The sequence below is a fragment of the Salmo trutta genome, chromosome 38 (genome assembly GCF_901001165.1).
Source record: "Salmo trutta chromosome 38, fSalTru1.1, whole genome shotgun sequence".
Lineage (NCBI taxonomy): Eukaryota > Metazoa > Chordata > Actinopteri > Salmoniformes > Salmonidae > Salmo > Salmo trutta.
Window position 1 is genome coordinate 4,943,450 of NC_042994.1, and position 17,039 is coordinate 4,960,488.

Sequence of the window (17,039 nt, forward strand, 5' to 3'; positions counted from 1 at the left end):
ATGAACATGGTCTTTTGCCTGCTAATGCCTGCTATGCAGTGAAGAAAACGATATGACAACAATAACGTCTAATGTAACTGGCCCCTCTAACAGTACAACTGGCCCCAGCTTGGCCCCCCCAGTTGAAATGGTCTAGAACCGCCACTGCCGGTAGAGAGGGTAGTAGCTGACTCTTTAAGGGTAAAGTGAACCGGTGGAGAGGATAGTAGCTGACTCTTTAAGGGTAAAGTGAACCGGTAGAGAGGGTAGTAGCTGACTCTTTAAAGGTAAAGTGAACCGGTAGAGAGGGTAGTAGCTGACTCTTTAAGGGTAAAGTGAACCGGTAGAGAGGGTAGTAGCTGACTCTTTAAGGGTAAAGTGAACTGGTAGAGAGGATAGTAGCTGACTCTTTAAGGGTAAAGTGAACTGGTAGAGAGGGTAGTAGCTGACTCTTTAAGGGTAAAGTGAACCGGTAGAGAGGGTAGTAGCTGACTCTTTAAGGGTAAAGTGAACCGGTAGAGAGGGTAGTAGCTGACTCTTTAAAGGTAAAGTGAACCGGTAGAGAGGGTAGTAGCTGACTCTTTAAGGGTAAAGTGAACCGGTAGAGAGGGTAGTAGCTGACTCTTTAAGGGTAAAGTGAACTGGTAGAGAGGATAGTAGCTGACTCTTTAAGGGTAAAGTGAACCGGTAGAGAGGGTAGTAGCTGACTCTTTAAGGGTAAAGTGAACCGGTAGAGAGGGTAGTAGCTGACTCTTTAAGGGTAAAGTGAACTGGTAGAGAGGGTAGTAGCTGACTCTTTAAGGGTAAAGTGAACCGGTAGAGAGGGTAGTAGCTGACTCTTTAAGGGTAAAGTGAACCGGTAGAGAGGGTAGTAGCTGACTCTTTAAGGGTAAAGTGAACTGGTAGAGAGGGTAGTAGCTGACTCTTTAAGGGTAAAGTGAACCGGTGGAGAGGGTAGTAGCTGACTCTTTAAGGGTAAAGTGAACTGGTAGAGAGGGTAGTAGCTGACTCTTTAAGGGTAAAGTGAACCGGTAGAGAGGGTAGTAGCTGACTCTTTAAGGGTAAAGTGAACCGGTAGAGAGGGTAGTAGCTGACTCTTTAAGGGTAAAGTGAACTGGTAGAGAGGGTAGTAGCTGACTCTTTAAGGGTAAAGTGAACTGGTAGAGAGGGTAGTAGCTGACTCTTTAAGGGTAAAGTGAACTGGTAGAGAGGGTAGTTGCTAAGTATTCCACTCAGTACTTTTCTTCCCCAGTAGTGATTTATGATTGAAAGGGGTCCCAGGACTTTTGGCTCAGGCACAGAGGTGTAACTCCAGACAGACAGGCCATCACAAAATGTGAATAATCTGACACTGTGTCCTAGGGAATTAGAGACTGGGAGCTGCCCCTACACACACGCATGCACACACACACACACACACGCACACATACACACACATGTGCGTGCCTACTTGCATGCGTGTGTTTGTCTCTGTGTGTGTGAATTTGTGAGCATGAGGTGATAATCAACAGCGTGGCGTAAGGAGGACTCTTCCCCTGTTATTACACACACCGTCCGAATATGATGCACACACTACCACCACTGGGCCAGCAGGCAGGGACTCCCAATTTGGTCAAGAGCCTTTTAATTTACCACCCCCTCCCTCCCCCCTCCCTATCCCACCCTATCCCTCCAACTCTCCCCACCTCTGTCGTTTCCTCAAACTCTTCATTCAACTGTGGTCGTTTCCCTTTGAACACCCTCCTCCCCTGGGGTTTTACTTTCTGTCACTGGGGAGAAGAGGAGGAAGAGAGAAAGCAGAGAGAGAAAGGAGGGAGAGAGGGAGAGAGAGAGCTAAGGCCAGGGGCTTTGCTGGCTGCCATTGTCGCTGTCTGTCAGGAGAAGCACCGGGGAGAGAGAGAGGGAAGAGAGAGAAAAAGTTCCTGCTGAGTTAAAGTAGTCCACGGGACCGCGCGTACTGTATTCAACAGCCTCCCTAGGCTATCGGTCGGCAATCGCAAGGGAGAGAGAGAGTTACACCAAAGGATTTTTTATTTATAGCCCACGGCGACAGTCAGTAACAACTTTTCTGAGGGGTGTGTGTGGTTGGTTAGTGAAGATAAAGGACTAGTTAGTGATTTTGTTTGGCCATGCAACAGGCCTGGGATAAGGCTCTCTTTGAGGCTCACATCGAAGGTGTCAAGAACGGCCAAACTGGTGAAATGTCGGGGAAAAGCCAAGGAGGATATATGGGAGCCAAGACGTCCAACGAACACTTCCAGAGGTAAGGGAAATATTGCTGCAAATATATATATATATATATATATATATATATATATATATATATATATATATATATATATATATATGTCATATTAAAAACATGCCATGGCTGTTATCACAAAGGCATGTATGGAAATGAATTAGTTCCAATGGGGATTTAGGATCAATATATAAATTAATACATGTCTCCTTAGCGGCATTGAGGGAATTCCAACTTCCGAGGAATAGGGATGGATAATACATTTGCTGAAGGGAGATTTGGCAGGCTGGTATTCATGAATATATCTTTCTCTAACTATCTATGGATGATGGAATTCAAACTTCTGAACAATAGTTCCAAAGAATACTGTAGTCGGATGGTGGCAGATGAGTTGTAGTGTATATACGCTTCGGAAAAGCTGTGGAAAGAGGAAAAAAACACTTCCCAAAACTCCTCAATGTCATCCCTGTGAGCAAGATGGATGAGGTGGAAGGGGTGGGCTCAATGGCCTACAGTGTTTCTGTACAATCATTTATTTCACTGTGGCTCACTAGTGTTCATTCTCCCATGGAGCGGAATAGCACGGTCTCAAACAGAGTTTTACAGACAGTCCTACCATGGAAACAGTCAGGAAGAGAGAAAAAGAGAAAACAGAGAATATTAGAACAAAGATCTTTTATAGAAGAGCTGTCTGACTCAGTCTCAAACACACACATACTGTATATGTTTATAACAGACAGTAAGGTCTCATATTGAAACACACGCAGTGCTATGCTCTAAGTAAAGTAGGCAGGACATACTAAAGGCAAAACTGAAAATATTAGATTGAAGTTTTAATTTTTTTGAAATTAAAGTAAATTTGCTAGTCATAATTATATAGAACTTTAGTATGTTGAAGAATGTATTAGTCGTTTCTCCTTATATTTGTGTTTCCTAAAACGTTCCCTTTGTTTTGATGTTAATATACTTTTATTTGTTAGTTTTTTAGTATTTCTTCTTTAAAGAATATTAGCACAAAAATCCATTGGGTTAGACTGAAATCCGGGCTTATATGAGTTGAGGAACATTAGAAGTAAATGAAAGTATTAGATCTCCCTCTTAAATAATGAATACATCATTGTTTTTGTTAAATAAATAAGCAATAAACAGCCCAAGAGATTCTACAGACGCCAGTAAAAACCCTGACTTTCTAAATGAACGTGAGCTAAATACGAGACCTTTTATTAACAACTTGTAACAAGCGTTATATGAGAAGTTGGATTGAGACCTTGTGATAACAACTTTATTGTTATTTATATAACTATAACGACATGGAATATACCATTCTCAATATAGTGTAGAATAAATCAGTATATTTGTTTTTAAGAGAAATCACAAATACAATGTTTACCACTTTTGTCATAGCCTTTAGCTTCCCCTAGGCCAAATTAACTTGCCATTCAAACACATTACACAAGTTGTAGTAAATACATATTTTATTTATTTCACTAGTTTAAAATACAACAATATGTATTGTCGATAATGAAGAGATGAATTGAGTTTATTGAAGACCAACTCATTCTATGAAAAGTTAACGGACAGTTTCCTCTAATCCCCCTACAGTGTAGTTAGATATCCCCTTCATTTTATTATAATGTCCCATCTTATGCTTACATTATCAGTGGAACAAATGTCATAGCAACAATAAATCGTTATTTGATATCAGATTCAACATTTAACTTCGTAATCTTATGTAAAAAATAATACGTAAGAAATAATCTTACGCGTGTAATGTAATAGCCTTTGGTGTCTTCTTCAAAAAGTACATTTGATACAGTATCTACGGTAACGACACACGGAATTTCCGCAACCATGATTATTTTCAGGTGTGTAAAGTTTAGCAGCGTCAGTGTAATATAACTGATTATCTATCTTGTATTATGCAACCTTGACCTTGACTTACATGTTGAAAAAAACCCAGGTATTATCTTATTTGCTAATCATTGACATATTTTCCACTGATTAAATATAATTTTGTCAATGTATATTAAGAAAGCTGTAATTATTGACTGTATTAAAATTCTGTTCAACATAGGTGTGAATACTTATGCAAGGGTAGTTTATACTGGATTTAGTCTGGTTTATAATAGATTATCAATGTTAACTTCTCAATGTTGACTCTTATATAACATTGATTATCAGTGTTAACTTTTACAATAACAAAGTAAGCCTTTGTTTTTGCTACTACTTGTAATAATAAAGTTGGCCCAACTGTTTACTGGCATGAGGCCGCTGTACTGTCCATGTCTTTGTACACCTAGTGTACATGCAAAAGCGTACAAGCAGTATTTTAGTGCACTAATATGTACGATTTGATCATAGAAAACCCCACATTTTACCATGTGAACCAGTGAGCCGTGGTAAAGTAGGCTGTTAAAGGGAGGAAAATTGCACAGCTTAAAGGTGTACCTTATTTGTAAAGGGAGTTTATGGGGACTTATCATGATGCAGTAACTAGAAAAGGGGAGAGATCATAGTTATGGGGACTTATCATGATGGAGTAACTAAAAAAGGGGAGAGATCATAGTTATGGGGACTTATCACTAGAAAAGGGGAGAGATCATAAGTAATATGTCATATTACATGTCTCGCGGCTTAAAATATGTAAGACGTAAAAGTATAAAAGTCGTGAGAGAAGCGATCTGCTCGATCAAGACAAGTGAATGATGCACGGCACAGGTTCTTGATGTCTGTTTCTAAATCACTTTTTATACGTCATTTTACCTACAAATGTACATTTATTTCCGTTACTGCAACCAAAATCTATATTTTTACAGTTACATTTAGAATTATAGCCCAGTGAAACGGCACAGGTAGGCGATTTTTCTTGACGTTTTGATTTTTGATCGTCGTCACAGAATATAATGAGTCTATGAACTAGGCCTTATGTGTTTGAGTTTGAGACAGTAAATAGTAGAGTAAATATGTGTAATTCACACCAATGTTTTACACGCCCTCTGATTAACGATAAGGACAAGAGTAAGGATTTGACTGGGGATGGAACGGAAAAGAGTTAAGTGTGTGTGTGTGTGTGTGCTCCCGTGCATGTTTGTGCGTGTATTTGCGCACGCGTGCGTGTGCAGAGAGGCGTAGGATCAAGCGGCCATGTTTGTGTGTTGCTGAGCTAGAAAGTGAAATGTTAGAGCAGTCCTTATATGGCTTGCCTGCCCACTCATTCTATTTTAAAACAGCAACAATTTCTATATACGCAGACCCCTCACCTGACACACAACATGGTTTATAGCCGTCCATCAATTAGAAGAACATAGAATGATTAACCTCTCTACACATGATTTATAGCCTACTCACCAATCCTAACTAATAATACACATTCGTTTTGGGTCACAGTACACTTAAAGGGAAAGATCAGGCTATTACAAATGTAGACATTTGAAGTCTCTCCTTGACCATAAACTGCTTTAAAGATAAGAAAACAAATATGTACATTTGAAATTTGGTTGAACTATCAACTTGCATCCATTTCTTGAAATGTGTGTAGTTACATGCCACTACATAGTAACCACAGTAGTAGCTAATTCAATGAAAAATGACCTTGACCAGTGAATTGTAAATAAATCATTGGTTCATGTATAGAATCTGCTTCAACTGTGGACAGATGTGGAGATAACTGATTATTCGGATTATAGATCAAAAGTATTTTTTAGAATGAGAAGTCTTCAGTCGTGGTCTTTGTCAAAAACAATACTCCATTCATTTCTTGAATTTTTCTGGAGAAATTTGTCTAGGCAAAGACACTGATATAATTACTTTTACACATCAATATATACGTTACTTGCTTGTATAAATTTAAGCAGTAGACCATTATGTGCTCTCTCTCTCTCTCTCTCTCTCGCTCACTACTCTTTGTTGAGTCAGTTAAGTTTTGATGTAACCTAGTCTCAGTCCAGCTTTAGAGCACCTGTCATGCCTGTGTGAGTTATACTTTTACAGAACACGGGTTTTCTATCTTAGCGTAATGGGAATACCAGTTCCTGAGGCATCTTAACATATGTTAAGGCTTCACACAAGTAGCCATAACATAACATAGCCCAGTACTGTAGTTTATGTACTATACATTACTACTACCGCAGGTTCTATACATTACGGGAATATCAGGCAGTTCCTCTCTTAACTGTTCCTGAACTAGCAACCAGGAACCAAATGTTAAGGTTTTACACCCAAGTAAACATAACATAGTACAGTAGGGAAGTTTATGTATCGCCTTACACAGTGCTTCATTTATACCTATACCTCTCTGTCTTACACACGCTCCACTTTCTCTCTCTCTCCTCCCTTTCTCTCTCTCCTCCCTTTCTCTCTCTCTCCCCCTTTCTCTCTCTCTCCCCTTTCTCACTCTCTCTCATTCTCTCATCCCTCTCTTTCCCCAGCTGTGTGCTTTATATCACCCTGACCAGTTTGTCAGAGAAGGGGAAGTTGCCTCTGACCCCTCTTCTTAGGCAGCACTGATTAGCGCCCCAGACACCATTCTAGGCCCACAACTCATCTGCAGCCTGAAGTGCGGGGCTGTTTTTCTTCTGCCATTTAGTTCTCTCTATCTCTCTCGCTCTCACTTCTCCCCTCTCTCTTGCTTTCTTTCTCCCCCCCACCCCCCTCTCTCTCACCTACAGCCCCTACAGAAGGCCTGCCTCCTCAGTGAATGTTCCTCTGAGGCTGTAGAACATTTTATTGTTGTGGATGTTGTTGTATTATTTCTATTCTTTGGCTGTTGTTGTTGTTATGGATGTTGTTGTTGTTTTGCTATTCTTCTCTAGCTGTTGTTGTTGTTATGGATGTTGTTGTAATATTCCTATTCTTCTCTAGCTGTTGTTGTTATGTATGCTGTTGTAATATTCCTATTCTTCTCTAGCTGTTGTTGTTATGGATGTTGTTGTAATATTCCTATTCTTCTCTAGCTGTTGTTGTTATGGATGTTGTTGTAATATTCCTATTCTTCTCTAGCTGTTGTTGTTGTTATGGATGTTGTTGTAATATTCCTATTCTTCTCTAGCTGTTGTTGTTGTTATGGATGTTGTTGTAATATTCCTATTCTTCTCTAGCTGTTGTTGTTGTTATGGATGTTGTTGTAATATTCCTATTCTTCTCTAGCTGTTGTTGTTGTTATGGATGTTGTTGTAATATTCCTATTCTTCTCTAGCTGTTGTTGTTGTTGTTATGGATGTTGTTGTTGTTGTTGTTTTGCTATTCTTCTCTTGTTGTGATGTAGTAGTTGTTGCTTCACACTTGAATGATGTGGTGAGACTCCTATTGCAGACACAGTATGGCCATACTGTAGTATGACTAATGGTTTAGACTAGCTAGGGCATAGCTGTCCACACTGTAGTATGACTAATGGTTTAGACTAGCGAGGGGATAGCTGTCCATACTGTAGTATGACTAATGGTTTAGACTAGCTAGGGCATAGCTGTCCACACTGTAGTATAACTAATGGTTTAGACTAGCTAGGGCATAGCTGTCCATACTGTAGTATGACTAATGTTTTAGACTAGCGAGGGGATAGCTGTCCATACTGTAGTATGACTAATGGTTTAGACTAGCTAGGGGATAGCTGTCCGTACTGTAGTATGACTAATGGTTTAGACTAGCTAGGGGATAGCTGTCCACACTGTAGTATGACTAATGGTTTAGACTAGCGAGGGCATAGCTGTCCACACTGTAGTATGACTAATGGTTTAGACTAGCTAGGGCATAGCTGTCCACACTGTAGTATGACTAATGTTTTAGACTAGCGAGGGGATAGCTGTCCATACTGTAGTATGACTAATGGTTTAGACTAGCTAGGGGATAGCTGTCCGTACTGTAGTATGACTAATGGTTTAGACTAGCGAGGGGATAGCTGTCCATACTGTAGTATGACTAATGGTTTAGACTAGCTAGGGGATAGCTGTCCACACTGTAGTATGACTAATGGTTTAGACTAGCGAGGGCATAGCTGTCCACACTGTAGTATGACTAATGGTTTAGACTAGCTAGGGCATAGCTGTCCACACTGTAGTATGACTAATGTTTTAGACTATCGAGGGGATAGCTGTCCATACTGTAGTATGACTAATGGTTTAGACTAGCTAGGGGATAGCTGTCCATACTGTAGTATGACTAATGGTTTAGACTAGCGAGGGGATAGCTGTCCATACTGTAGTATGACTAATGGTTTAGACTAGCTAGGGGATAGCTGTCCATACTGTAGTATGACTAATGGTTTAGACTAGCTAGGGGATAGCTGTCCATACTGTAGCATGACTAATGGTTTAGACTAGCTAGGGGATAGCTGTCCATACTGTAGTATGACTAATGGTTTGACTAGCGAGGGGATAGCTGTCCATACTGTAGTATGACTAATGGTATAGACTAGCGAGGGGATAGCTGTCCGTACTGTAGTATGACTAATGGTTTAGCCTAGCTAGGGGATAGCTGTCCATACTGTAGTATGACTAATGGTTTAGACTAGCGAGGGGATAGCTGTCCATACTGTAGTATGACTAATGGTTTAGACTAGCTAGGGGATAGCTGTCCATACTGTAGTATGACTAATGGTTTAGCCTAGCTAGGGGATAGCTGTCCATACTGTAGTATGACTAATGGTTTAAACTAGCTAGGGGATAGCTGTCCGTACTGTAGTATGACTAATGGTTTAGACTAGCGAGGGGATAGCTGTCCATACTGTAGTATGACTAATGGTTTAGACTAGCGCGGGGATAGCTGTCCATACTGTAGTATGACTAATGGTTTAGACTAGCGAGGGGATAGCTGTCCATACTGTAGTATGACTAATGGTTTAGACTAGCTAGGGCATAGCTGTCCACACTGTAGTATAACTAATGGTTTAGACTAGCTAGGGCATAGCTGTCCATACTGTAGTATGACTAATGTTTTAGACTAGCGAGGGGATAGCTGTCCATACTGTAGTATGACTAATGGTTTAGACTAGCTAGGGGATAGCTGTCCGTACTGTAGTATGACTAATGGTTTAGACTAGCTAGGGGATAGCTGTCCACACTGTAGTATGACTAATGGTTTAGACTAGCGAGGGCATAGCTGTCCACACTGTAGTATGACTAATGGTTTAGCCTAGCGAGGGGATAGCTGTCCGTACTGTAGTCTGACTAATGGTTTAAACTAGCTAGGGGATAGCTGTCCATACTGTAGTAGTGTAGTAGAGTTAAAATGGTTATTCCAGCAAACTTCAGATTATTGGAATAGTACACAACGCAGAGCAGAACAATCAGGTTGAGGGTCAGTGGCCAAAGCCCGCGAGCAGGAATGTTCCAAGTTCAGACAAAAGGGGGGAGTCAGATCGCTATGATCGCCAGGAACTTTGCTTTTGGTTTCTAATTTTAATTGTTGCGCTACTGGTGATGCCTGTTGATGTTAGGTGGGCAGCTACAGTAGCTGAATGATGTTAACATCTTCTGGTTTTATTTAATTAAATGTGTTTTATTTTATCTGGGTGCTTACGTCACCTACTAACACCCTGGTACTACCCATAGCTCCCGCTCTCCTCAGTCTGAGAAAACACTGAGAGAGAAAGAACAACTTGTCAGGTGGTGCATTAGAGACTGATGTGTTCCGGTCCTGTCTTTTCACAATACTATTGCAGATCAACACAAAAGCCTAAAAGACAGCCGTGGTGTCACTCTTCATTTCTTGGTTCTCCTGTGGTGCATAGTGAACCCGCTACAGTATGACTAATGGTTTAGACTAGCTAGGGGATAGCTGTCCATACTGTAGTATGACTAATGGTTTAGACTAGCTAGGGGATAGCTGTCCATACTGTAGTATGACTAATGGTTTAGACTAGCTAGGGGATAGCTGTCCATACTGTAGTATGACTAATGGTTTAGACTAACGAGGGGATAGCTGTCCATACTGTAGTATGACTAATGGTTTAGACTAGCTAGGGGATAGCTGTCCATACTGTAGTATGACTAATGGTTTAGACTAGCTAGGGGATAGCTGTCCATACTGTAGTATGACTAATGGTTTAGACTAGCTAGGGGATAGCTGTCCATACTGTAGTATGACTAATGGTTTAGACTAGCGAGGGGATAGCTGTCCGTACTGTAGTATGACTAATGGTTTAAACTAGCTAGGGGATAGCTGTCCGTACTGTAGTATGACTAATGGTTTAGACTAGCGAGGGGATAGCTGTCCGTACTGTAGTATGACTAATGGTTTAGACTAGCTAGGGGATAGCTGTCCGTACTGTAGTATGACTAATGGTTTAGACTAGCTAGGGGATAGCTGTCCGTACTGTAGTAGGACTAATGGTTTAGACTAGCTAGGGGATAGCTGTCCGTACTGTAGTAGGACATATGGTCTAGCCTAGCGAGGGGATAGCTGTCCCCAAAGAATGACTGTAAATATTTTTATATCTCTGTTAATAACCTCTTACATCTAGACGTTCCGCTAGCGGAACGCCTCACCAACATCCAATGGTATAGCGTGGCGCGAATTACAAATACCTCAAAAATGCAAAAACTTCAATTTTTCAAACATGACTATTTTACACCATTTTAAAGGTTCATAGTGCTGTTAATGCACTCTTAGAAGTAAAGGTGCTATCTAGAACCTTAATGGGTTCTTCGACTGTCCTCATAGGAGAACCTTTTGAAGAACCGTTTTTGGTTCTGGGTAAAACCCCTTTGGTTCCAAGTAGAACACTTTTGTGTTCCATGTAGAACGCTTTCCACAGAGGGCTCTACATGGAACCCAAAAGGGTTATACCTGGAACTAAAAAGGGTTGTACCAAGAACCAAAAATGGTTCTCTTATGGGGACAGCCGAAGAACCCTTTTGGAACCTTTTTTTCTAAGGATGTAGCATGCAGGATATGGTACTGGGGTGCGGCTGATGACGGGTAAATACCTGTGGAAAACACGGAGAACATGTTCTGAATGCTTTTGTTATTTTGTTCTCTAAGCTTTGCTATGTGTCCCATGCCATGATGGTGTAGAGAACAATAGCTCACCATTGATGCTGGTGATTCCGCTGTAGATCTCAGAAAGACAAATGGCTGAAGGTATAACATTCATGTTCTTTTGCAAAAAGCGCTCAAGTACATTAGTGTGCTATTACAAAGCAACAGAATGTTATTACAACATTGTTACCATAGTAATTATATTTTTACTACAAAAGTATATGAACAAAATAATACAATAATCATAAACACCATAAGGACCATAAGTGTTAATTGCTGCAGTAAAGTGCTATAAAGTGAAGTAAAGTGCTGCAGTTGATGAGAAAGAAGGTGTCAGTAGTTCTGTCACACTGACCAGACAGATAGGGGGACATTAACCAAAGCTCTCTAATGTGTTTTCCCAGGTCCGACACGGCATAGTACCCCCTGCCAGGCAATAATAATGTCAGCCTTGACATTAATTAGTGGCTAGATGATTGATTAGTGGCTATATTAACAGCTCTGGGATAGTAGACTAACAGTAGAGGGACTGCTTTGAAATGCCATTACCCCCACTTTGTATTTGTTTATTCAGGGAAAGGCAGGTTTATTTGTATTTTTATTTATATAACCTTTATTTAACTAGGCAAGTCAGTTAAGAACAAATTCTTATTTACAATGACGGCCTACCCCGGCTAAACCCGGACGACAGGTGCTTGTCCTAATCCTCGTGCCTCTGTGAAAGTAAACAGTTTACCGAGTCAAGCCGGGCCATGGCAGTAAGGAGAGCGATATAAAAACAATACTCCATGTGGCTGTTGCTTCTTATAAAATGGATTTAGAAAATACCATTAGAAGGACGTTAGCAACATTAGCATGACACGCTAACTGCCTTGGTGCCAGGGGACAGATCTTATTTGCTCTGCCCAACCACAGTAGGCCACAGTAGGCCACAGCTGCAACACACACAGACCACCGACTAAGGCCTATTTGTAGATAGGTGATTTTATTCTATCATGGTCCCAGATCAGTTTGTCCAGTCTTGCCCATTCCTGTGGTCAGCTGGCAGGATAGCACAAACTGATCTGGACAGGGATCCTTTAATTCCTCCCTTGCTACAGAAGTTGTGTATTTGGAGCAACACCTCCTCCTCTTCCTCCTCTTCCCTCACCTTCCTCCTTCTTCCTCTCCACCCCCCATCTAACCCTGGACCCTGAGCATGTGTTCATTGCTGTGTTGACACATGGCAGCAACTGGGCTAATCTTTATGTTAAATGGCTGACAGGTCCGTGGCACTAAGAAAGCAGCATGGAGCTCCTTGACCATGATGCTTCAGTTAGTGCTCTTGACCTGACTCACTACCATGTGGTTTCACAAAGATGTGTTTAGAACAGGTTGTGTTTGAACAGCGTTGTGGGCACTGGGCATTAGGAAACTTTTATCAAGGGGAAATAAACAGATATTGGAAAGCTAGAAGGTTAGGTGTTAGACAGTTGTTGGGGTTTCTGAAGCATTTTGCCCATGCTGTGCCAGTGCTCCTAACTCCTGACTCTAATACCACATGGTCATATTTACAGATTGATGTTGCTTCAACAGGTTTTAGAAAAGTAATGTCAAGCGAAAATATGTTGATATTAGAAAGGTAGGCTTACCCAGGTCAACCTTTCTAATGTTTGCATAGTGTAACCCAGTGGAATTAGTAGAAGGTGCCACGCTGCGAGACTGAGGTTCCTGAGGTCTTTGACGCTTGTCTGACTATCTACTGTGTTGTTTCACAAAGTTATCTTTAGAGAAATAAGAAGCTGATATTGAAAAGTTACTCAGATATTTTGGTTGATAGTTAGCTTCTCTCTTTTGTTCAAATGAAACCCTCTCACAAATCTAGCAAGTGTGCCTGCGTCTGTGCCTGCATCTGTACAAAATCTATGCTTCTCAGGAATCTTTGTTACATCAGATAAATCATTGTAACTTAAGTTACAAAACTTTATGATTTGATTGGGGAAGTACAAAGTATGTGATGTCATAGAAACATTGCAAAGTAACAAAATATCCGTGTTCAGAAGAATTAAGGCTGGTGATCCCAATCTAGCAGGGATCTCTCTTACAGGTGCTTGTGCCCAATTATTGATGCCTTACTCAGTTTCCCTATCAAAATCCTTTGAGCTGTACTATACGACTGAAAGAGCCTTAAAGCAGCCAGATAGATTAAACATAACCTTTAATTACACCATTGGTAATATATTATCCTATAGATACTGTGTATGACCCCTATGACACCAGAGCTACCCTACAAGGTACAGATGTTGGATCTTAATTTGATCACCCTTCTGTTGCTGAGAATTCTCCTGCACAGCAGTAAATGCAAACCTGTAGTGTATTTGAGGTTTAGAAAGGCTTCTAAAGTTTTTAATTTCAGACTTGATTTTCCCCTTACAAAAAACCTACAAAAAATGTCCATTAATTATAATCCACATGATAATTCACATTTCCTGTTGTTGCAGGATTATTTCCCTGCTGTAGCAAACTGCCTCCTACATCCGTAGACATCAGAGATTAAGAGAGATTTTTGTTGGATTTGGAAGACTTTTTTTCCTTACGGCTTCAAGAGAATTCGTGGCCTGGTCCCAAAACGGTTTGTGCTGTTGCCAATGATCAGAGGAGTTGACAAGACACCACAAAATGATCTGCGACCAGGCTAGGAAATCCAGAGCATTTTATCGAAAGCATCTTATGAACAGGAGGGCTGAATAATAACCCCATGGTAAAACAAAATCAGAGTAGAGGTGTGGAGTGTGTAAACTTAACAGTACTAAGCATCTGGAACTTTGTTCAGAACGAGAGGATTTTGAAGGGGTTTAAACGTCTGTTTGATAAGTCAAGGTTGACAGGCAAGAGTTTAGCCGGCTTTAGATAAGCGCTCAATGAAAGATTGTCCCTTGGCTTGTTGTTTCTTACACAGCCAAGAGCTTTTCACACACCGAGATGGGAATCAGAGAGATATACTGTGTTCATTTCCACAGATCATCACATTTTCAGCCTTTGTTGTGGAAGGCTCCTCTCTGGGAATTCTATTCCTTTACTACTACAGATATATAGTGGACATTTAGTGCTATTTGCAGCTGGAAATATAACTAAATAGCCTCCTTTAAAGTACTCATTTAAGGTATTAGATCATATGTCACCATAATGGACCCATTTACTGGCAGGTCTTTGTCTTGTACTGTAATTTAGAAGGCCAATCTGGCAACATGTAAACGTCCCAGTCAGTGTTAAACAGGATCTAAAATGAAAAGAGCTGTTGATGTAGATCACACTAGGAATGGTCATGGTGAATGTGGGACAGGCTGTCAACTTTATAGAAAATCAGATAGCCTTTATTTGACTGTAAAAAGACGCAGTGTACCATGGGTAACATTTCAGAAAACACGTGGACTCTTTATATAAGAGTTTACAATTCAGAGTGTACGTGTGCATCAGCGAGTGTGTGATCGCGTGTGTGTGTGTGGGCATGCAGTACTTTGTGTGTGTGTGTGTGTGTGTGTGTGTGTGTGTGTGTGTGTGTGTGTGTGTGTGTGTGTGTGTGTGTGTGTGTGTGTGTGTGTGTGTGTGTGTGTGTGTGTGGGCGGGCCGCAAGTACTGTGTGTTAGTGTGTGCGTGCAGTACTTTGTGTGGGTAAGTGCGCCTGTGTGTGTGTGTGTGTGTGTGTGTCACACACGTTAGTGAGTGTGTGTTTCAGCCTCAAATCTTTCCATCCTCCCTTAACATCAACACTTGTCGTACTTTATAAACCTTATGAACTTAGACATCTAAACGATGATTGAAAAAGTAATACGATCAGCTCAGTGTGTGTGTGTGTGTGTGTGTGTGTGTGTGTGTGTGTGTGTGTGTGTGTGTGTGTGTGTGTGTGTGTGTGTGTGTGTGTGTGTGTGGACAATCCATTAATCCATGGTTTATATCAGAGGTCGTCAGGCTTGCGTAGGCATATCAAAAAAGAAAGGGTTTCTATCTACCGAGCATGTCACCAAAATACACTTGGTTTGGTTATTATTAGTGACAAAGAGATCAGGGCTTCAACGAAGTAATGCCTATTGACTTGCTCTCTCTCCGTCTTTCTCTCTCTGTATCTCTCTCTCTGTATCTCTCTCTCTGTATCTCTCTCTCTCCGTCTCCCTTTCTCTCTCCGTCTCTCTCGCTGCCTTCTCTCCCTCAAATACATACCAACCACCAGACCTGGGTTCAAACATTAGCCTTCCTGGAGTGCCAGATGGGCAGGGTTAACACTTTTGTGACTACTCTATTGATTCCAACAGGCAAGATCAATCAAGCACAGACAAAATATTTGAAAGGATTTCAAAATAGTATTTGAACCCAGGTCTGCACCCAACCACGTGTGTGAAATGCTGAGGACATCCCCTGTGTGTTCTAATGTAGAGAATGTACTGTATGCATGTTGCTGCCCAGGTCTACACAGTGGGGATCCTCCTAGCAGGGGTTAGCCTAGCAGGGGTTAGCCTAGCAGGGGTTAGCCTAGCGGGATAGCCTGTTTTAAAGAAGATAACCACCCTGTATGAAGTCCAGAGCCATGCTGTGTGTGTGTGTGTGTGTGTGTGTGTGTGTGTGTGTGTGTGTGTGTGTGTGTGTGTGTGTGTGTGTGTGTGTGTGTGTGTGTGTGTGTGTGTGTGTGTGTGTGTGTGTGTGTGTGTGTGTGTGTGTGTGCGCATGCATGCATGCATGCACGTCTGTGTGTGAGTGTGTGCGCATGCGTCTGTTTGTGTGTGAACAGCTGAGGGACTGGTAGAGTGTGCAGCACCTGTGCTCACCCCAAAGGCATCCCTCTGCTTTCATCTACATTGGAACAGAATACAGGAAATCAAATATAAACCCTCACACGTTTCACAATGGCAGCAGGCTAATGCTAGCAGGCTAATACTTCAACCAGTTGTTAATTGACGAATGTGAACTGCAGGACTGGATGTGGGGTGCAGACACTGTAAAGTCCTACACACTTCTTTCTTCTACACTTATTTGATTGCTCTGCTCAAATGGGTCAAATTCCCATTTGTGGCAACAGTTTGGACTGTATAGAGTACATGTAGGTCTATAGCTGGAACAAACAGCCATAGCTGACTTCAGGAAGCTGGTCAAAATAATGTGCAAAATATCATATCATGTTTATGTAAATGCAGTCCCCCTCTACATACGAATATTAATAGCAGCCCATTCTAATTTAGTTACATCATCTTAGATGTCCTTACCGTGTTTAGGCTACCTCCTTTAGATGGACCTACCCCCTGAGCGCTTCCATTGGTGGGGGTAGTGTTTCTCACAGTGTGAGAGCCCAGAGCAGAATATAGCCTGGCCCCGCGCTCATCTGGCACACGCTATTACTTATAATGACTGTGTGTTATTGTCTAGTGCTAACCCCCTGTTAATACCACATTCTATTTTCAAAAACAGCCGCGTCAGAGAAGCTAATGGGGAGGATGATGAAACTGGATATCTCACACTTGACAATGCAGACATAACATCACTTTTGAGTCAACGTTACAGTGTTTTAGTGTTCCAAGGTTGTGCTGTTAGTAGATTACGTAACAAAAGAGTGAGATTACAGAATTAAGGATTCAATTGTATCACGGTCAGAGCCGTGGTGTGATGCCCTCATCCTCTCCACAGGTGTCCTGCTATCTATAGCACCCCCTGCTGGCAGCGACAATGGGTTCAGACTTCTTGGCCGTGTAGAAGATTACTGAGGAGGTTGCGTGGATGTTTAGACTCGAATGGGGGGCTAAAGATGGCGTGTTAATGAGCTGGTTAATGATTAGTAATCCACCAGATAAATTACAGACAAGTGAAACATGACTCATAT

At 41.4% G+C, this 17,039-nt stretch overlaps 1 protein-coding gene across 1 annotated transcript in view; it reads left to right on the top strand.

The window, feature by feature from the left end:
* The first annotated feature begins 1,693 nt into the window (after positions 1 to 1,693).
* LOC115177859 (RNA-binding protein 20) overlaps positions 1,694 to 17,039 on the top strand; it is an 80,535-nt gene continuing 65,189 nt past the window's right edge. Inside the window, exon 1 of the mRNA XM_029738852.1 lies at positions 1,694 to 2,242. Within this exon, the coding sequence (XP_029594712.1) occupies positions 2,109 to 2,242 (134 nt within the window). The 5' untranslated portion in view covers positions 1,694 to 2,108. The remainder of the gene's footprint in view (positions 2,243 to 17,039) is intronic.